Source organism: Lepus europaeus, unplaced genomic scaffold (genome assembly GCF_033115175.1).
Source record: "Lepus europaeus isolate LE1 unplaced genomic scaffold, mLepTim1.pri SCAFFOLD_3_1, whole genome shotgun sequence".
NCBI lineage: Eukaryota > Metazoa > Chordata > Mammalia > Lagomorpha > Leporidae > Lepus > Lepus europaeus.
The window spans coordinates 9,666,374-9,689,307 of record NW_026909276.1 but is presented as its reverse complement, the minus strand read 5'-3'; the positions used below and the strand labels follow the sequence as shown (position 1 = coordinate 9,689,307).

General features: G+C 37.7%; 1 protein-coding gene and 1 long non-coding RNA gene across 2 annotated transcripts in view; both read left to right on the top strand.

Annotated features, from left to right (window-relative positions):
- Window positions 1-22,934, top strand: part of LOC133755301 (uncharacterized) — a 45,719-nt gene that overhangs the window by 5,785 nt on the left and 17,000 nt on the right. The window lies entirely within an intron of this gene.
- On the top strand, window positions 5,912-6,439 carry LOC133755313 (acyl-protein thioesterase 1-like). The gene has a single exon (XM_062185461.1). The coding sequence runs from the start codon at window positions 5,912-5,914 to the stop codon at window positions 6,437-6,439; it is 528 nt and encodes a 175-aa protein (XP_062041445.1).

Below are 22,934 nucleotides of genomic sequence, written 5' to 3'. Positions count from 1 at the left end.
TCTTTCTGTTTTTATATGAAGCACATCTTAAGTATGATTTGTAAAGCTGGATGAGCACTGACACATTCTTTCAATTTCTGTTGTTTTGAAAGGTCTTTATTTCACCTCCATTTGATATGGGTTGCCCTTTTAATTTTTTTAACATTAATATCTTGAAGGTCATGTCATCTGTTTAGATAAGAATTCTGAATATCAGCTCGAATATCAACATGGTATGCTTTAGCATTTATGGTGTGGGAGAAATACACAGGAAAGTGAGGACCTCATTTAAGGGAGAGAGGAGTTTAGAAGTGTGAACTGAGTGCATACCAGTCATAGACAGGCCGGTTAAAAGATGTTTTCACATCAGTTACTGCTTGATATGCCTGCAACCAACAGTGGACTACCTTGGTTCTAGTAATAACTCCACTCCCAATTCAGACTTTCTACTGACAAGCACACTGGTAGGTAAAAGCCAATGTCTAAAATTTTTGTATCTCTATCACTCACATCAAAGATCTGGATTATACTAATATGAGGAAGTCAAATTATCCCTATTTGCAGATGATATGATTTTAAATATAGGAGAACCAAAAAACCCCACTAAGAGATTATTGGAACTCATTAAAAATTTTGGGAAAGTGGCAGTGTGTAAAATTAGCACACAAAAAATCAATAGCCTTTGTATACAAAAACAATGCCATGGCTGAGAAAGAAGTCTTAAGATCAGTCCAATTCACAGTTGTTACAAAAATATTTAAATGCATTGGAATAAATTTAAACCAAGGAAGTGAGAATTCTATGACTGATAATTTTTTTAAAAAAATAATGAAAAAAACAGAAGAAGACACAAAAAATTGAAGCATCTTCCATGTTCATGGATTGGAAAAATCAGTATCATCAGAATGTACATTATACCAAAAGCAATTTACAGAATCAGTGAGATGCCAATCAAAATAGCAAGGACCTAGAAAAAATGCTATTAAAATTATATGGAAGCACTACAGACCCTGAATAGCCAAAGCAGTCTTATATATAAAACCAAAGCTGGACGCATTATGAAATCAGATTTCAAGACATACTACTGGCAGTTATAATTTAAACAACCTGGTACTGGCAAAAAAAAAAATATGAGTAGACAAATAGAACAGCATAGAAACTCCAGACTAATCCATGCATCTACAACCAACATATTTTTCACAAAAGATCAAGGACAGTCTCTTCATCAAATGGTGCTGGTAAACCTGGATCTCCACATGCATAAGCATGAAACTAGACCCCCCACCTTACACCTTACACAAAAATCCACTCAAAATGAATCAAATACCTAAATCTATGACCCAATACCATCAAATTATTATAGGAAAATTTCAGATAAACTTTGCAAGACTTTAGCACAAAGACTTTAATTTTTATCCCTCAAACCTCCCTGTCTGTGATTATGAGGAATTATTATAATTGAATGATTATGAATATGAATTATGGTGATAAAAATAATGGCTAATAATTTTTGAACCCTTAACAAAGGGCAAATTTTGTTCTAGGGACTTGGCAGGTATACAACCATTAAATTTTCACAATGACCCTGTAAGGCAGAAACTATAACCTTTTTATGTTTTAAAAAAGAGATCGGTGCTGTGGCTCACTTGGTTAATCCTCCACCTGCAGTGTCGGCAACTCATATGGGTGCCAGGTTCTAGTCCCAGTTGCTCCTCTTCCAGTCCAGCTCTCTGCTGTGGCCCAGGAGGGCAGTGGAGGATGGCCCAAGTGCTTGGACCCCTGCCCCCACATGGGAGACCAGGAGAAGCACTTGGCTCCTGGCTTCAGATTGGCATAGCTCTGGCTGTAGTGGTCATTTGGGGGGTGAACCAATGGAAGGAAGACTTTTCCCTCTGTCTCTCTCTCTCACTGTCTAACTCTGTCAAATAAATAAAAAAGAAAAAGAAACTGAGGCCCAGGGTGTTTAAGTAGAATGTTAAGGTCATGAATGCTTTTTTAAAATTCTCCAAATACAAACTATTGATCATAATGCATTTGAACATGGGGTTTAGAGGCTTACAGATCTGGAATTATGCTTTATCCCTCTAAGTGCAGCCACAGTCATTTATCATTTATTTTCCACAATTGGTGGAGAAATATAAATTTTAAAAAGTATATAGCTCTTCTTTATCTACTCTGAAAATGTTTTGACTTACTGGAAGTTTAGGTAGTGATTAATGGATAGATACCGACACATGGGTGAGTGAATAAAGACCTTTAGCTTTGTTATTTTCTGTCACTAGATGACACAAAAATGCCTAAACAAGTTGAAAGTCTCCTTTCTGGGACTCACAAAGCATATGCAATAGTAAATAATCACTAGACTTTAATCCTAACCACAGAAGATTACAAGGGGATTCTACACTTTACAAACATGATGGAAAGACTAATTTGATTTCTTATTCTGTTGTCTTTTTCTATGTATTCAGTATAATTTTAAGATTTTTCCCTTCATTATTTTAAAATATTTTAGTTCTATTTAATTTTTATTAATATAAAAAGAACATTTTTTAGATTTTTTTTATTTGAAAGTCAGAGTTACACAGAGAGAGGAGAGGCAGAGAGAGAAAGAGGTCTTCCATCTGAATGTTCACTCCCCAAATGGTCGCAACTGCTGGAGCTGTGATGATCTGAAGCCAGGAGCCAGGAGCTTCTTCCAGGTCTCCCACGTGGGTGGGACCCAAGGACATGGGCCATCTTCTACTGGTACCCTGGGACATAGCAGAGAGCTGGATAGGAAGTGGAGCAGCCGGGCCTCAAACTGGCACCCACATGGAATGCCGGCACTTCAGGCCAGGGCATTAACCCACTGTGCAACAGCACCGGACCCAAAAGAACAGATTTAATATATTTCTTTTTTTTACAGGCAGTGTTAGACAGTGAGAGAGAGAGAGACAGAGAGAAAGGTCTTCCTTTTTCCATTGGTTCACCCCCCAAGTGGCCACTACAGCCAGCGTGTTGTGGCCATCACGCTGCACCGATCCAAAGCCAGGAGCCAGGTGCTTCCTCTTGGTCTCCCATGTGGGTGCAGGACCCAAGCACTTGGGCCATCCTCCACTGCCTTCCCGGGCCACAGCAGAGAGCTGGACTGGAAGAGGAGCGACCGGGACAGAATCCAGCACCCCAACTGGGACTAGAACCCAGGGTGCTGGTGTGCAGGTGGAGGATTAACCTAGTGAGCCACAGTGCTAGCCAGATTTAATATATTTCTGAGGTAAAATTCTAGTGAAATAACCACACTTCACTCCCATCCTTCTCCGCATCAACCAATGACCCTCCTTCCCTTCTTTTTTCTTTAATCTTTGCAAAAGCATAATTTTAGTCCATTGTATAATCACAGATTTAATGTACCACTAACAATAATAAGTTAAAGGTAGAAAGATCACAATTTGACAGAAGTAGAAACAAGAGCTAAAAACATCAAATCACAAGATGTCCATTTCATTCCTACACATTTTTTGTGCTTTATAATGACTACCATATATCAGAGAAAATGTAATATTTGTCTTTAGAATACTGGCTGATTTCACTAAGCACAGTTGTTTGCAGCTGCATCCATTTCTTTCCAAAAGACAGGATTTCATTAATTTTTAAGGATGAGTAGTATTCAATCGTGTATATATACTAAAAATCTTTTTTGAAGATTTACTTATTTATTTGAAAGTCTGAATTATATAGGGTAAAGGAAAGACAGAGAGAGAGAGAGAGAGAGAGAGAGAGAGAGAGATTCTTTCTGCTGGTTCACTCCTCAAATGACCACAGCAGTCAGGGCTGGGCCAGACTGGAGCCAGGGGCTTCTTCCAAGTCTCCCACATGGGTTCTGGAGCCCAAGAACACAGACATTTTCCATTATTTTCCCATGTGCATTAGCAAGGGTCTGGATCTGAAGGGAACACCAAGGACTAGAATGGGTGCCAATATGGGATGGCAGCACTGCAGATGCCAGCTTAACCTGCTACAGCATAGCTCTAGCCCCAACATTTTCTTCATTGAGTTATCAACTGATGGACATCTATGTTGATTCCATGTGTTAGCTCTCTGTGAATTGACATGCAATGAACATGAGGGTTTTTTCATAGGGTGATTTCATTTCATTTGGGTAATTCCCAGGAGATGCATGACCAGGTCATATGGTAGATCTATTTTCAGATTTTTGAGTAATCTACCTATTGTCTTCCATAATGATTGTTCTCATTTACATTATCATCAAGAGTGTATTAAGGTAATGTTTTCCATAAATCCTCACCAGTGTTTATTATTTTTCTGATTTTTGGATGATTACCATTGTAACTGGGTGAGGAAATACCTAATGTAGTTTTTATTAAAATTTCCCTGATGGCTACTACTTCTGAGCATTTTTTCATTTGTTATATTTCATCCTTTGAAAAAAATGCCTGTCCATGCCCTTTACCCATTTCTTAACTGTATTGTTTTGTTTTGTTATTGTTGAGATTTTGAGCTCATTATAGATTCTGAGTATTAATTATTTATCAGTTTCATAGTTCCCAAATATTTTCTCTCATTCTGTTGGTTGCTTCTTCACTGTGTTAAGTTTTTACTTTTAGTGCAAAGGCTTCCCTCCCTTTCAATTGTTGTGAAAGTTTCAGACTTAGAATTAGAATTAGTTCTTTAAAAGTCTTCTTTAAAAGTGGAATTCAACAGTGAAGCCATCTGGTCCTGGGCTTTTCTTTGTTGGGAGGGTCTTTATTACTGATTCAGTCTCCATCTTGCTTATTGGCCTATTTAAATTTTCTGTGTCTTCATAAATCAATTTTGATAGTGTGTCTGCTTCTAGAAATCTATGTATTTCTTGTATATTTTCCAATCTTTCCAATAGCTGTTTGCATTAATTTAATTCCTGATGATTCTTTTTATTTCTGTGGCCTCTGTTGTGACATTTCTTTTTTTAAATATTTTTTTCATTTATTTGAAATTCAGAATTACACAGAGAAAGAAAGAGAGGCAGAGATAGAGAGAGGTCTTCCATCTGCTGGTTCACTCCCCAATTGGCTGCATTGTCTTGAGTTGTGCTGATTCAAAACCAGATGCCAGGAGATTCTTATGAGTCTCTCATGCAGATGAAGGGGCCCAAGGACTTGGGCCACCTTCTACTGCTTTATCAGGCCACAGCAAAGAGCTGGATCATAAGTGGAGTATCTGGGTCTCAAACCAGTATCTCCATGGGATGCTAGCACTTCAGGTGGTGGCTTTACCTGCTGTGCCACACCACTAGTCCCAACATCTCTTTTTTCATCTCTGAATTTGTTAATTTTGGTCTTCTCCCTTTTTTGTTTAGTTAAACCAAGGATATATCAATTTTATTTATTTTTCAAAACACTATTTCTTCATTTCATCCATTTTTTGCATTATTACATAATGACCTTGTCTCTTTGGACAGTTTCTTTTTTTGTTTAGAGATTTATTTATTTATTTGAAAATAAGAGTTACACCAAGAGAGAAGGAGAGTCAGAGAGAGAGGTCTTCCATCTGCTGGTTCACTCCCCATCAGCCGCAATGGGTGGAGCTGCTCCAATCCAAAGCCAGGAGCCAGGAGCTTCTTCTGGGTCTCCCACATGAGTGCAGGGGCCCAAGGACTTGGGTCATCTTCTACTGCTTTCCCAGGACATAGCAGAGAGATGGATCAGAAGTGGAGCAGCTAGGACATAAAGCAGCACCCATATGGGATGCCGGCACTGCAGGCAGTGACCTTACCCTCTATGCCACAGCACTGGCCCTGATGATTTCTTAAACTCTATTTTCTCTGGCTTAGCGCCTACATGACTGAGCATGTTCCAAGTAGTGCTCCGGTGACTCACTGCTGGCAGACCCTTGGGCTGAGGCCAGACATTCTTCCTCGCTTCCACTTCTGACATGCTGTTGGCTTATTCTGTGTATGTGTGGTAATACCATGTCTGCTCCACTGTTAGCAATCATGCCTCACACCCGGAATGCTGCCACTGTGGTAATTTTCCTTCATGGATTAGGAGATACTTGGCATGGATGGGCAGAAGCCTTTGCAGGTATCACAAGTTCACATACCAAATGTAGCTGCCCACATGCACCCATTATGCCTGTTACATTAAATATAAACATGGCTATGCCTTATTGGTTTGCTAATATTGGACTTTCACCAGACTCACAGGAGGATGAATCTGGAATTAAACAGACAGCAGGAAATGTAAAGGTTTTGATAGATCAAGAGATGATGAGTGGCATTCCTTCTAACAGAATTATTTTGGAAGGATTTCCTCAGGGAGGAGTTTTATTTTTATATACTGCTATTACCATACAGCAGAAACTGGTGGGTATCACGGCACTTAGTTGCTGGCTTCCACTTTGGGCTTCATTTCCAAGATGTCCTATCAGTGGTGCTAATAGAGATGTTTCTATTCTCCTGTGCCATGGAGATTGCAACCCTTAGGTCTACTAATGTTTCATTCTCTTACTATGGAAAAGCTAAACACATTGCTAAATCTGGCCAGTGTAACCTTTAAGGCCTATGAAGGCATGAGGCACAGTTCCTGTCAGCAAAAAAAGGATGCTTAACATTTCTGAGGTATGTTAATTTTTCTGCTGTATTACAACAGACCAAACAAGACACACAAGAATGTTTCTTATAAATGAGTGCTAATTGGTAATGAAAATAATTTAGTACTGGACTATAGAATAATAATGTTAATAATGAAGCCATATATTTATCTCTGGATTTAAAAATTTTGAACAATCATTTCTGAGTCATTTTGCTTTGCCTTGAAGAATAAAATATATTGTTTCAGTTATATAAGTCAGCAAAATCTTATTTATGGCAAGAAATATTCTGTTGCAATGTTGTGCTGTAAAGTGGGAAAATGTAAATGTTTTCCACAGTTTCTATCAATGTGAAATGAAACTTAATTCTGAAAAAAGTCTATTTTATCTGATATTAGGCTAGGAACTCCTGCTCATTTTTTAATTTCCATTAGCATAGAATAATTTTCTCCATTCTGTCACTTTCGGTCTGTGTGTAGCTTTGTTGGCACGCAGTGTTTCTTGTATGTTTTTAATCCATTCAGCCAGTCTATCTTTTATTTGGAGAGTTTATTCCACTTACATTCAAGGTTGTTATTGGTAGCTGGCACTGCAGCTCACTAGGCTAATCCTCTGCCTGTGGCACCAGTACACCGGGTTCTAGTCCTGGTTGGGGTGATGGATTCTGTCCCAGTTGCTCCTCTTCCAGTCCAGTTCTCGGATGTGGCCCGGGAAGGCAGTGGAGGACGGCCCAAGTCCTTGGGCCCTGCACCTGCATGGGAGGCCAGGAGTAAGCATCTAGCTCTTGGCTTCAGATTGGCACAGAGCACCAGCTGTAGTGGCTATTTGGGGGGTGAATCAATGGAAGAAAGACCCTTCTCTTTTTCTCTCTCACTGTATAACTCTGCCTGTCAAAAAAAAAAAAGGATTGTTTTTGGTGAGTGATGACTTGTTCTTGCCTTTTTTCCCCACATATATTCTACTGTTTGTTTTACTATTACTTTGTACTAATACTAGGTTTTTGGCCTGATATTCTTTCACGATGCTGGTTATATTTCTCTGTTTCTGTGTTTAGTACATCCTGAAGTATCACTTTTAAGGGGACAAGTTATTTTTTTTTCAAGATTGTTTGTTTTGGAAAGTCTTTATTAACTTTCATTTACAAATTAGAGCTGAGCTGGATACAGTATTCCAGCCCAACAGCTTTGTTTTTCCTTAAGGACTTGGACTATGTCTCTGTTCTATCCTCTTCTAGGGGGTTTTTGATGAAAAATCTGCTGTCAATCTAGAGCTCTTTTAATGATAGTCTTGCATTTCTGTCTTGTACTTTTTAGCATCTTTTCTTTATGTTTTACATTTGAAAGTTTGAATACTCTGTATTGTGATGAAGACCTTCTCCAATCATGTCTATCTAGGATTCTAGGTACTTCCTGTGCTTGGATGTCCATATCTTTGTCCAAATTTCAGAAAGTTTCTTCTATTATTTTGCTGATTAAGTTTTCTAAATTACTCTATTTTTCCACTCCTTCAGGGATGCCTAAGACATGTGTAGTTTGTCCTTGATGGTGTCTAATAGACTAAACACTGTTTTCATTTTTCTGAATTTTTTTCTTTTTTTTGTCAGACTGTGATATTTCAAAACCTTTGTCTTTCAGCTTGGATATTCTTTCTTTGGCACCATTGAGAATGGTGTTCATGCTTTTCACTGCATTTTTTATTTGACATATTGAACTCTTCATTTCTTAATATTTCAATTTGCTTGTTCTTTAATATTTCTATTTCTTGGCTGAATTTCTCATTCATGGCATGCATCAATTTCTTTAACTCATGTAATTGCTTCTCTGTATTTTTTAGTAATCCTACAATAAGTCCTAGTATTTCTGCATCTTTAAAAATAGTTATTTATTTCATCTGAAAAGCAGAGTAACAGATGGAGGGTACGAAAAAGGAAGAGAGAGAGAGAGATCCTCCATCCACTGGTTCAGTCTCCAAATGGCAAAAATGGCTGAGCTGGGCCAGGTTGAAGCCAGGAGCCAGGAACTGTATCCAGGGCTCCAATGTGTGTGGCAGGGACCCAAATACTTGGACTGTACTCCACTACTTTTCCAAGGAGATGGATTGGAAATGAAGCAGTCAGGATTGAACTGGCACTTATATGGGATACTGGTATTGCAAGTGGCATCTTAACATGTTATGCTACAATGCCAGCCTATAGTATTTGCAATTTAAGGTTGCAAACTATTAAGCCATGAAGTTATTAAATCTGCAGCCTCCCACATCCTACAGTGTGTGGTTCAGTTAATGTCCCAGGCTCCTTGCTCAGTTATGCTTTCACCGTTTCCTCTCCCTCTTAGGCCAGGCATGTGGCCCCCAGTGTAGGTTGGGAGACCTAGGCTCCATCAACACTGAGACCCACCACCACCACCATGCTGGAGAGCATACAAGTCAATGGACACCCAGCCACCATCTCCATCTGCCAGTGTTTCCAACTGACTTGTACCACTCTCTGTTTTCCCATAATTCATGATGTGAAAACACTGGCTTTTCCCCTTTCTCTTGAGTCTCAGGAGAGCCAAAGCAGCAGCCTTTTGCCTGGTTCCCCTCTCCCCTACCAAAGGGATCCTTCCTGATTTTCAGAGGCGTCTACTCCCTCCCCTAAATCAGGCTGAGAAGGAACCAGCCAGCTCTTACCTTCTCAGGTTTTCTCTCCCACCTCAGCTTATTTTTTGTTTCCCTCAACCCCCTACCTCAGAAGCCATTTTATGAACTGCTATGTGCCACCAGAGCCTTCAGTAAAAACAAAAGCAGGCCTGTTTATTAAAAAGAAATTGATCCATTTTTAACGTATGTCTTTTAGTAAATGCCTACATTGCATAGAGACTGGATAAGGTATTTAAACATGCCTAAAGGATCATTGAGGGCAGGCATTATCCCTTAATTCTCTCTTTTTTTTTTTTTTGACAGGCAGAGTAGACAGTGAGAGAGAGAGAGAAAGGTCTTCCTTTTGCCATTGGTTCACTCTCCAATGGAGCGCGCTGTGGCCAGCACACTGCGCTGATCCAAAGGCAGGAACCAGGTGCTTATCCTGGTCTCCCATGGGGTGCAGGACCCAAGCACTTGGGCCATCCTCCACTGCACTCCCTGGCCACAGCAGAGAGCTGGACTGGAAGAGGGGCAACCAGGACAGAATCCGGCACCCCGACCGGGACTAGAACCCGGCGTGCCAGCGCGGCAGGGCAGAGGATTAGCCTAGTGAGCCTCTGAGCCTTGGTGCCAGCCTTCTTAATTCTCTTAATGCTAATCAACCTTATTTAACATAGCATTGGAAGTTTCAGCAAGAGCAATTAGATGTGAAAAGAAATATAGTGCTTCAACTTGGAAAGCAGGAAGTCATGATTTTGTACATGGCAAGGTCTAAACATTGCACCAAAAATAGTTAGAACTGATAAACTAACTCAGTAAATTTACAGGATAGAAAATCAGCATCCAGAAATCTAGCTTTTTAATGCAACAGTAATAATTTTGCTGAAAGAGAAATCGAGATAGAAATTCTATTCACAATAGATACAAAATTTTAAATATTTAGGAATAACTAATTTTGGAAGGTGAAAGATATTTACAGTGAGATTATAAAACTTTGGTAAAAGGTATCAGCAAGGTCACAAACAAAAGGAAAGATTTTTTATTCATGAACTGAAAGAACAAATATTGTTAGGATGTCCATACAATCTAAAGCAATGTGCAGATATAATATCAATGACATTCTCTACAGAATTACAAAAAAATCCTAAATTCGTTTAGAATCACAAAAGATCCAGAATAGCCAAAGTGAATCCAAGTGAAAAGATAAAACTGGAGGCATCAAAGTACCAGATTTCAAAACTGCAATAGTTGAAACAGCATCATACTGGCATAAAACCCAACACAAGGATCAATGGGACAGATTAGATAATGCTGAAATCAATCCATGTGATGTTTGATGCAAGTGTCAAGAACAGACATTGGAAAAAGGATAATCCATCAATAAATGATCTGGCAAATATGTGTAATAATTTTTTACACATGTAAAAAATAAAATAAAATGCATACTTCTCACCATACAAAAAATCAACTCATGATGGATAAAAGGCCTAAAGATAAAACCGGAAACTATAAAATTACTAGAAGATAACAATGGGAGCAAACTTCAAAACAGTGATGCAGACAAAGAATATTTGAATACGATGACAAAATAGCACAGGCAACAAATACAAAACTAGATAAATTGAATTATATTACATTCAGAAACTACTGCATAGCAAAGGAAATGCCACATCTAACAGAATGTGAGAAAATATTTGGAAGCTACTTATCAAAGAAAGGATAAAGAATCAGAATATATCTGAAACAAAAAAAGACTCAACAAAATAATCCAATGAAGAAATGGGCAAATGACATGCATAGACAGTTCTCAAGAGAAGATATACACGTCCTCAAGAAACACATGAAAAATGCTCAATATCACTGGTCAAAATAGAAATTCCAATAGAAACCACAATGAGCAATCACCTCAACACTATTCAAATGCTATCATTAAAGAGACAGAAAGTACAAATGTGGGCAAGGGTGTGGTGAATTGGGAACTCTCACTAAGCATCAGTGGTAATATAAATTATTTTGCAACTCTGGAAAACTGTGTCAGAATTTCTTTTTGTTTTTAACTTAAGTATATATTTGAGGTAATAGTGTTAACTTACATCATAGTCAAAGGCTTAATGGCTCTACTAAATAAAAAGTTACACAAACAAAAAATTAGAAATACCATAGTCCAGTGGAAAAATAGGCAAGGGATATAAACAATAATAAAATGAAACAATATGCAACCTCACTTACATAAAGTAAATTTTAAAATAGTCACAACATTATTGAAACTATAGTAATATATAATTCTTATAATACATATAACAAAGATTTAAAATCAATTTTGACAATTTATTTAAAATTAGGATCCAGAAATCCCATTATTGGATATATATTTGAAAGGCATGAAATCATTGTATTGAAGAGTTACAGCACTACTCACAGTAGTTAAATATGAGATCAATGGAGTTTCATTATCAAATGAATGCATAAAGAACATATGGTATACATACACAATGGAATACTACTCAGTCATAAAATGGATGAAGTCCTGTCATTTGCAGTACAGTGTTGGAGTTCATTGTGTTAAGTGAACCAACATGCATGGATACTTATAATGAAACATCATATGGTATCCCATAAATATGCATAGCCAGGAGCCAGGTGCTTCCTTCTAGTCTCCCATGCAGGTGCAGGACCCAAGCACTTGGGCCATCCTCCACTGCCTTCCCAGGCCACAGCAGAGAGCTGGACTGGAAGAGGAGCAATCAGGACAGAATCCAGCATCCCAACCAGGACTAGAACCTGGGGTGCCAGTGCCACAGGTGGAGGATTAGCCTAGTGAGCCACAGCACTGGCCCTAGATTTACATGATCAACATTACCAGAGAAAGGGTAGGCTTTATGCCCTATCTGCATTACATAGGCCTGAATGGAATTGCAAAATATCTTGACTACATTTATTACCAAAACAATTATATTGAGTTTCTAAATACTGTTTCCAAATGAATTCTTTTGAAAACTCTAAACATCTTTGTCTATATTTCAGTATATATTCTTAAAGGAAATTTTGTAAGAATACACACAATTTAAGTGAGCAAATTTGTTGTCTTGCTCTTTATTATTTGAAAGGCAAATGGAGAGACAGAGAGATGGAGAAAGAAGGCAGAAACAGCTCCCTTATACTGGTTCATTTCCCAATTGTGCACAAGAACTGGGAATGAACCCCTTGCAACTGGAAGTCAGGAACCCAATCCAGATCTCTTAGATAGATGGTATGAATTGAAATACTTGGTCCATTACCTGCTGCCTCCCAGGGTGCCCATTATCACAAAGCCAGAATCTGGAATAGAAACAGGACTCCAATTGAAGCACTATGATATGGGATGTGGGCATCCCAACTTGTGACTTAACTTCCAGGCCACATACACATTCACTTTTTTTGTTTCTAAAATTTATTGACAGTACAAGACTCTTAAATTACAATACTTTATCATGAGTCTTGAATTGAATTTCTCTTGTAGTTTGTACTCATCTTCAATTGTTTAAATGTCACATTTTATTCTTGAAGTGTAGATGTAGAATTATCCTTATGGGTTAATATAAAATTGGCAAATGTTATTAATACTTTTCATTGTAATAAATGGATCATATATCAAAATTATATAACAATTGTAAATATTAAGGTGACCAAAAGAAAGTATCAAATGACTTGAAACAAAAGCCGCACAGGTGATCACTTACATCATAAATAAGAGTGTCAATTGTTAAATCAACAACGGGAGTCCCTGTGCACTTATTCCCTATGTAGGACTTCTGTTCTTAATGAGTTGTACTATGAGAATCAACTGTAAAACTTGTTTTCAAAGATTAGTTTATACTTTGTGTGTGTGGGGGGGTACAAATTATTAAAATCTTTACTTAGTATAGAGGTGATCTTCTGTATATAAAGTTAATTAAAAATTAATCTTAATGAAGAATGGGATGGGAGAGGGAGTAGGAGATGGGATGGAAGTGGGGGTGGGAATGTGGTTATGGATAAAAGAACTGCTATATTCATAAAACTACACCTATGAAATTTATATTCATTAAATAAAAGCTTTCTAAAATTTTTTTTAAAAAGAAATCAATAAGAAAACAGAAGCCCAGAAAAGCCTCCAGTATTTAAAACTCAAATAAATTATATAATCCACGAATGAAAAAAAAATCACAAAGATTATAATTTATGTTGGAAAAATGAAAATACAAAATAATAATTACATTTGTGGTAGATACATGGAGACCAGAATGTCTTTATGACTCTAACATCTGAAGTGGAAATTACTGCCCTTTAAATATAGGCTGGCCTTTGCCTACCAAGCCAACACAGCTTGGCATATTTAAAGCACTGAAAAAGCCATTAGTAACAAAGAATACTACCCTTTTGGGAAACATATTAAATTTAATTTGAATATTTTCTCTAAATAAATAACAATCATTTAATAGTCTATGTTATGATATCAAATTTTAATTCTAAATTTAAAATGTTAAGAAAAAATGGGAGAAACAATGACAATGGGGTTGGTAGTAACTTATTTTATATAATACTAATGATTCAAAAGCAACAAAAGAAAACTGCAGCAGGAATTGTATAAAATTAAAACTAAATAGTTTTAATTTGTTGTATAAATATACAACAAAAGGTACTATCAGAGTAGAAAGGGAACCCATTTGATGGGAAGTTTTTACAATTCATGTTTCAGGAGAGATTATTATTGGAGATATGTTGCATATAAGAAAATCCTACAACTCAGAAACAAAAACATTTAGAGATGGGCAACGGATTAAATATTTCTACAAAGTTATTCAAATTGCTGCTTAGCACATGAAAGAATTATCCGCATATTTGTAGCTAGCAAAATGCAAATGACAAACAATAAAATACCACTTTACATCCATTCAAATGTCCATTATGAACAAATAAGTGTTAGTGATGCTGGAGAAATTGAATATCTAATATACTCCAATTGTGAATGCAAAATGATGAAAATAATATGGAAGAAAGTACTGAAACTTCCAAAAAACTAAATGTGAAATTTTCTTATTATCCAGGAATTCCACTACTGAGTCTACAACCAAAAGAAGTGAAAATGGGTTTCCACTGTTGAGGAACAATTTTTTTTTTAAATATATACATACTATTTAACTCTTTACTTAGTGTAAGTCTAATCTTATGAGTATAAAGTTAACTGAAAATGAATCTTTCTTTGTAAAAAAAAATAAGAATAGAAATAGGAGAGGGAGGCTGAAGAAGAGTGGTGGCATGGATGGGAAGGAGGGTAAGGTGGATAGTGTCACTATGTTCCTGAATCTGTATATATGAAATAGATGAAATTTGTACACCTTAAATAAGATTTTAAAAAGAACAGATATTTGCACACACATGTTCAAAGCAACATTATTCACAATAAACAAAAGATAGAAACAACTCAACTTCCCATAAAATGATAAATGAAAAAAGAATGTGTGGTATATACATATGCATTAGTTTAATTTCTGTTGCTAGTAATACATTATGGCAGCCTGACCAAGTTATAGGCAGAAAAGGTTTATTTCTGCTCATAGTTCTGGTTGAAGGATAAGGAGCAGCATCTGGTGATGGCCTTCTCACTGGTGAATTCTAGAAGAAGCACAAGGCTTCACATGGTAACAGACAGGGGACATACAGGTGTCTCTGGTCTCATCCTGCATTCTCTAAAAGCCATGTCATGAGGATTCCACTCTGATGATCTCTAATCCTAATCCCATCCCAAAGGTACCACCTCTAAACACCACATTCAGATTAATTTTCCTGCCTTAATACCTTACAAGGGGAGATTAACCCCAAAGTTATGTTCAAATGAGAGCAACATACAATGAAATATATTTGGAATTGAAGAATTATCTTATAACTTTTACATGTACCAGGACAAGGGAAGAAACTTGAAGAAGTAATACTAACAGAAGTGACCAGTAGTAAGAGTACAATTATTGTATAACTCCACTTATATGAGTAGACAAATTCAAGAAAGAGAGTAGAGAAGTGATCACAGGGTCTGTAATGGAGAGAAACATGGAATTAGCTTTTAATGCATTCAAAGTTTTATTTGTGGGGAATTAAAAAAAATCTGAGGTGGTATCTGAAGGTTGCTTTGTAATGCAAAATATTTAATGCTGTTAAAATATGCACTTAAAATATCCGATGTTCCATAATGTATTTTATTACAAGAAAATGTTTTCTCTCTACTATGAACCACAGTCTTAGTCCATAATCATTTTAATGATTGATTCATAAGCCTATTTTTCACTACTAATTTTGAGATTGTGAAATAGCAGAATATACCAATTAAATGAGTTTGAAACAGTGGCAAGTAATTTTGGAGCTACAAACATGCAACTTAGTACAAACAACATATAGGATCATAAAAATATATATATGCAAAATTTATTTTAAAAATTATTTACTTGGGGCTGGCATTGTGGAAAAGTGGGTTAAAGCCCTGGACTGCAGTGCTGGCATCCCATATGGGCACCAGCTTGAGTCCCAGCTGCTCTATTTTTTTTATTAAACTTTTATTTAATGAATATAAATTTCCAAAGTATAGGTTATGGGTTACAATGGCTTCCCCCCTCCCATACCTTCCCTCCCGCCCGCAACCCTCCCCTTTCCCGCTCCCTTTCCCCTTCCATTCATGTAAAGATTCATTTTCAATTCTCTTTATATACAGAAGATCAGTTTAGTATATATTAGGTAAAGATTTCAACATTTTGCCCTTATAGCAACATAAAGTGAAAAAAACTATCATTGGATTACTAATTATAGCATTAAATAGCAATGTACAGCACATTAAAGACAGAGATCCTACATAATATTTTTTCAAATTAATTAATTTTCTATGCCATTTCCATTTTAACACCAGGTTGTTTTTTTTCATTTCCAATTCTCTTTATATACAGAAGATCAATTCAGTATATAATTAGTAAAGACCTCATCAGTTTGTGCCCACATGATCCAGCTCCCTGCTAATGTGCCTGGGAAAGCAACAGGGGATGGCCAAGTCCTTAGGCCCTGCACCCATGCTGGGGACCTGGAAAAAGCTCCTGACTCCTGGCTTCAGATCGTCTCAGCTCTGGCAGTTACAGCCATTGGGGAATGAATGAGAATGGAAGATCTCTCTCTCTCTCTCTCTTTGTCTCTACCTCTCTCTGTACTTTTGTCTTTCAAATAAATAAAATAAATCTTAAAAATTATTTATGTATGTACTTATATTTGCCATTTTGCAGTGTTTCAAGACATTTAATCTAGTACTTTACAAATTTTACTAAAAGTTAATGACAGTATTAAGAGTTTCATTTATTTATTTACAAAATGCAATGAGAAGTTCTGTTACAACAAAATGGCTGAAATAATGCATCCAATATAAATCTAAACCAATAGGTGTTCTTCTTACAGACAGAATTTAAGGAAATTCATAATGACCATTCCTGGGCATATGAAAAATATTGCTTAGAAGAACGTTTACAGTATATGAGGATGTACTCCATGTGAAAATACCAATGTTGCTCCAAAGATTAAGCTTGTGACATTGACTAGATTCACCTTCAATAATGACATCTATTGATCACCACTCCATGAAAGGCCAAGGCTCCATCAAGGTAAAGCTCAGAGCTTGTACATCAGTCCCAGTCTCCCATGTTGGTGGCTGGGACCCAACTACCTGAGCCATTACCTGCTGCACCCCAGGATGTGCATTAGCAGATACCTGGAATTGGAAGCCAAATCAGGGTTTGATCCCAGACACTGATATGAGATGTGGGCATCCCAAGCTGTATTTTAACTCCTGTGCAAAACATGTATCCCAGAATTTTCTTAAAAAACGAATAATAAGTATGAAATTTTTGATGCAAGTATAATTATTGTTATTTTTCTACCTACTACCAATCAGATAATAATAATTTTTAAAGATATAGTTCTATGAAAAGGGGGGGGGAGAGGGGAGGGAGAAAGAGGAGGGCGAGAGGCAGAAAGACAGAGAGAAACAGAGACACTGATTTTCCATCCACTAATTCACTCCACAAATGCCCCCAATTGCCAGGGCTAAGCCAGCCCAAAGCAGGAACTAAGAATTCCATCTTGGTCTCTGATGTGAGTGGCAGAAACCCAACTACAGAAGACATCATCCACTGCCTCCCAGGTACATGATCAGGGAGCTGTATAGCCAGTGTGGTAGCCAGAACTTGAAGTGCATGCTGATAAGGGATGCAGGGCTTGCGAAAGGTGTCTTATATTGCTTTCCAACACAGCAAATCCCTGAACATGATAATTTAAAAATTACACTTAAGCTGTTCATTCAAGGTAAATATGGCTTTTTAAAAAGAGAGAGAATAAGTGTCCTTTGAAGGAACATGTGTTATGAAGAGAACAAGTTTTAAAAATAGATGCTTCAAATATTTTTCTTATGTGATGTGAGGATGTGACAGATACTGAGCTGAGCAGCCCAGACCAAGATAGGACTTTTGCTCACTTATGGAGACCAAGGTCAGTGGACTGCCCCCTGCTGTCACCTCCTTCTAGGTCAATCTCTGTTGTAGTCATCTAAAGGTCTTACCCTTCCTGAGAAACAGGGTGATAGTTTGCTGTTAGGTTGTATAAAGGTTCAGAATTGAAAAAAAGGCATACTTGTTTCAGACTTAATTACTGATGGGGTAAAGTATCATAGAGCCTCTATAACAGTTCCAACTTCTTCCTTTGCCCCATGTTACTTCCTCTCCCATCTAGTTATAGGACTTGGTCCCAAAAAATAATTTTGCTCTCCAACTCAGCAACATCTGCTTTCTGGGAACCTAAACTGGAATGTGTCTCACTTAGTAAAACTCTACATACACTGACATAACAACTGAGAAACAGAATTTTTAAACCTATTTAAAAGTCTTCCATCTGAGGAGTGTTAATTATTTTGAAGCAATTTACTAAAAATGCAAATATTAACATTTGATGCAATATATTTATCAAAATTATGAAAGAGCAAAGTTAACATCTCAAATTTCAGCAAAAATCTTTGCCTAATTAATGTACTTTTGCTACTAAGGCAGGGAGAGATGGACACACAGATATACAGAGACCTGCTATCTGTCTATTCACTCCACAAATGCCCACAACAGCCAAGGCTCTGCAAAAGTCTGATGCCTGGAAGTCAACTGGGACTTCCATGTAGATAGAAGGATGTCAAGCACTTCAGTCATCATCTGCTGCCTTTCATGGTCTGTATTAATATAAAGATGGAATCATAAATTAATATAGGATTCAAACCCACACTCCCCAATCTGGGAAGCAGGTAATCCCCAAACCATCTTAACTATGCAAAATGCCCACCCTAGATAAAAAATATTAAAAGCTGTGTTTCCTGTCTCTGTTCTTTTTGTATATTTCTCTTGACTCTTGTCCTATGTACCCCCTAACTCCTGAATGCTTTCTTCCACTGTCACCACATCCACTAGCTTTTAGCACAGCTGGTAGGAGGAGGAGACTAAAGTATTATTAATGTGCTAAAATACTTTCTGGGTTTTTTTGTCAGCAATGATATTTCTTATATGAAAAACCCTACAGTATTAGTAATTGAACAACAGCTCTTCCTTTATATACACTGCATGTATGCATGACAATAATGTGAAAACAAAAAGACAGAAGTAGCTGTCTAATCTGATTAGACCTCAGACTGATCAAAGATGCCAGGACAAAAAAATCCCACTTTTGTGATATGAGTCAAGGCTAGTTGTGAGATTCATATTACCTATATGAATATAAGAGTGGAATGCAGACTATGACTCTATTTTAGATGTATTGAGCTTTTGTATAACCACAAAGAAACATTCAACATGTAGTTATACCTGTGACCCAAAGGCTGGGAAGAAACAGGAGTGTCAGAACACAGAGGCAAAAATCTGCCAAGAATTGCAGAGGGGGATGAATGGGTAACCAAAGGAACACTCTAATACACCACATTAAAAATAAAAAAATAGGGGCCAGCTGGAGCCATGGCGCAGTAGGTTAATGCTCTGCATGTTCTAGTTCTGGCTGCTCCTGTTCCAATCCAGCTCCTGGATTCAGTCTGTCTTATTTGGGGAGTGAACCAGTGGATGGGAGCTCTTTATATGTCTCCCTCACTCTGTCTCCCTTCTCCACCCCAATTACATCAATATTTTGAACATGGCAGATGGCTCAAGTAAGACAAAGAATAGAGAAGAGTCTTTGAGTTTGACTACAATTTATGTTTTGGTAAATGACTAAAGAATTGAATAATGAAGTTTAAATGAACAACAATTGATTTTCCTAAAAATACAACTCTGGAAACTCTAAAAATACCACCTTCATTGTCAGAGTGGCTGAAATAAATGATGAAAAACATTTAAAGACCCTACAGTAGATCCTATCCTCCACACATTTCCATTCCTATCCATGAATGAAGAAGAGCCTCCGAAAGTCTATTGGGAACCACACTATTTCAATAGTTAGAACCACACTATTTTAATAGTTGGTTTGTGTTAGCACTAGGTAACTCAACACTGCAGAATGCTGAGTATTATTTCTAAGTTGATGCTAAAATACTGTCAACTATACCATCTATATGTCCATCCAGACTCTGTTTCATCCTTTCTGTGCCCCAAGAATTCACCACATTCTCCTCTAAGTTGCAATTAGAATCATATAGCAAATATGTCCTTTGCTGTGGCAACAGAAAAATCAAGGATCACTTTTCACTAAACTTAGATGACTCTAATGTCTTATAGCCACATCAGTATCACCTTGTTTATGCAATTTCCAATGTTGAATTTTATTTATGTTTACTTTCCCATTTTGATTAGTGAACCTTTATAAAACTCTAAAATATAATACAAAATAAGCTGAGGAATCACCAAGTAAATAACTTACTGGATATGTATTTTTTTTGTCTGTGACACAGAGGTTTGCAGTGTTATCCTTGGAAAAGAAGGAATGAAAAAAGTCTTGGTGGCCAGCGCCGTGGCTCACTTGGCTAACCCTCTGCCTGTGGTGCCAGCACCCTGGGTTCTAGTCCCAGATGGGAAGCTGGGAACTAGTTCTGGTTGCTCCTCTTCCAGTCCAGCTCTCTGCTATGGCCCAGGAGGGCAACAGAGGATGGCCCAAATGCTTGGGTCCCTGCACCTGCAGGGGAGGCCAGGAGGAAGCACTCTGCTTCTGGCTTTGGATTGGTGCAGCGCCAGCTGTAGCAGCCATTAGGGGAGTGACCCAGCAAAAGGAAGACCTTTCTCTCTATCTCTCTCTCACTGTCTATAACTCTACCTGTCAAATAAAAAAAAAGTCTTGAGGAAACTAGTCTGGATCATTCTGAGATTCTACTGTGCCAAACAATATTATGACAGAAGTGAATAGAGAAAAAAATGGACCCATTATGTGGTAAAAAGTAAAGCAAAACATAATCAGCCTCTGTTGTGGAATAACCCTTCAGTCATGGCAAAGGGCAGGAAGGAACACCTTCTTAGAAGAACACCCACAATTCTATTAATTAGTAGTATTAAGAATAAGTTATTACAGAGTTAATGGAAACATCTATTTGATAATTGTGTGAAAGTGTTACTGTAAAGAAATAATTTAAAAATCTAAGGATTGTTGTACAAATAAATTACAGTAAACCAAAAAAACCTAATGCTATTACTAGAATTTACTCTATAGAAAAAAATAATTGAGTGGTATTATTTTCCTATTAATACAGATGCACACTAGCATTTCAATTAGAATACTTCTTGCTTACATTCCATAGAAAGTATGCATCTTGATGTCCTAAACAGCACTCTGGCCTCAGAATCAGCCCTTAAAGCATGCGGATCCGGCTGAAAAGCCCATGAGGGTATTTCAGGCATGGAAAGCCAAGACACTCTGGCAAAAAAAAAAATGACCTAAATGAAAGATCTCTGTGAGTAAAATCCCAGCAGAAAGAACTAGTCATCAAAGAAGGAGGTACCTTTCTCTGAAGGGAGGAGAGAACTTCCACTTTGACTATGACCTTGTCTAAATAAGATCGAAGTTAGTGAACTCAAAAGGCTTCCTTCCATAGCCTTGGAAACTCATGACAAGAGCCTCGGGTGAGGGGGCGGAGCCAAGATGGCAGATAGTGAGGACGTGCACCGATAGTCTGGGAAAATATAGTTTAATAAAACTGGAATTACTGTAGCCTCAGGAAAAGACTCAAGAAAAAAACTGCAGAGGAAATGCTTCTGGATCTAGTGGATGTGACACAGAGGACCTACAGGGAGCCCACTGCATGGAAGCCCAGCCGCAGGAGTCGAGCCACAGAATCTCGCCGGCATGGGAAGGGGAGGTAAGACAAAAACCTCAGAAACCCGAGACATTGGCAGGGAAAGGCAGAGGCCTGAGGCCCCACTGGCCAAAAATCACCAGGCAGACTGGAGGAGAGAAAAAAAAATAACACGAATAAATCAGGGGAACCAGCACGGACACTAGCCTCTCTCTCCACTCACCTTACAAAGCTGAGCAAAACAAAGAGCAGGAGCCATTTTACATATGTAAAGCGGCAACTGCGAGTAGCCAGGCAGAAAAACTTGACTCTGGTCGGGAGAAATAACAGGAGGTTAGAATCTAATGAAAACAGGTGAGGCTAATGATCTGCCACTGTAAAAATCTGAGTGGAGGCGAGCAAACTCACCGAGTACATAAACTCAGTAACCTTGGGAGTGTGGCGAAAATTGAGAACACATTGAGGGCTGCATAAACTCTTTCTGCGGTCCCAGGGGAGATCAAATGAATACTCACGGAGGCCAGATTTCAACTAACCTCAATTCCACTCAGCTGTGCAGAATTACTTCCCAACTGAGTCAAAAGAGAGAGAGAGAGAGAAAGAGAGAGAGAGAGAGAGATCGAGCAAGGAGCAAGGGAGAGAACAATCTGGATGAGTCACTTTTTGCACAGCCTTAAAACCTGAAGAATCAAGGAGAGCTCTCTGGCCATCACAGCCATCAAAGACCCTAAGGATCCATCAAAGCAGACAGCCCACTTACAGGCATAGTATAATGAGAAAAAACACCACAGCAAAAAAAAACCATAAATTATCTCCAACATGCCAAACAACAAATGTAGAAACTGAGGTAACAACGGCAAGGAACACACTATGATGCCCCCAAATGAACAAGACACCCCAATGCAAGATTATGAAGATGAGATAGAGGAAATGCAAGAAGCAGATCTCAAAAAATTTATAAGAACATTAAGAAGTTCTCAAAAACAAATTCTTGAATTACAGAAATTCTTAATGGACAAGATAGAAAATCTGTTGGGCGAAAATGAAACATTAAGGAGGAATCAAAATGAAATGAAACAACTATTAGAACATGAAACTGTGATAGTGACAAGAAACCATAATGAAATGAAGAACTCAATAGATCAAATGACAAACACATTAGAGAGCCTTAAAACCAGAATGGGTGAAGCAGAAGAGAGAATATCGGACTTAGAAGGCAGAGAACAGGAAAGGAAACAGGCAAATCAAAGACAAGAAGAGGAAATAAGAAATCTAAAAAATATTGTTGGGACTCTATAGGATACTATTAAAAAACCCAACATTCGGGTTCTAGGAGTTCCTGAAGGCATGGAGAGGGAGAAAGGATTAGAAGGCCTTTTTAGTGAGATACTAGCAGAAAATTTCCCAGGTTTGGAGAAGGACAGAGACATCCTAGTACAGGAAGCTCATAGAACCCCCTAATAAACAAGACCAAAAGAGA

Excerpts from the sequence above, each read along its gene's own strand:
- LOC133755313 (XM_062185461.1), top strand. The coding sequence starts at position 5,912 with ATGTGTGGTAATACCATGTCTGCTCCACTGTTAGCAATCATGCCTCAC.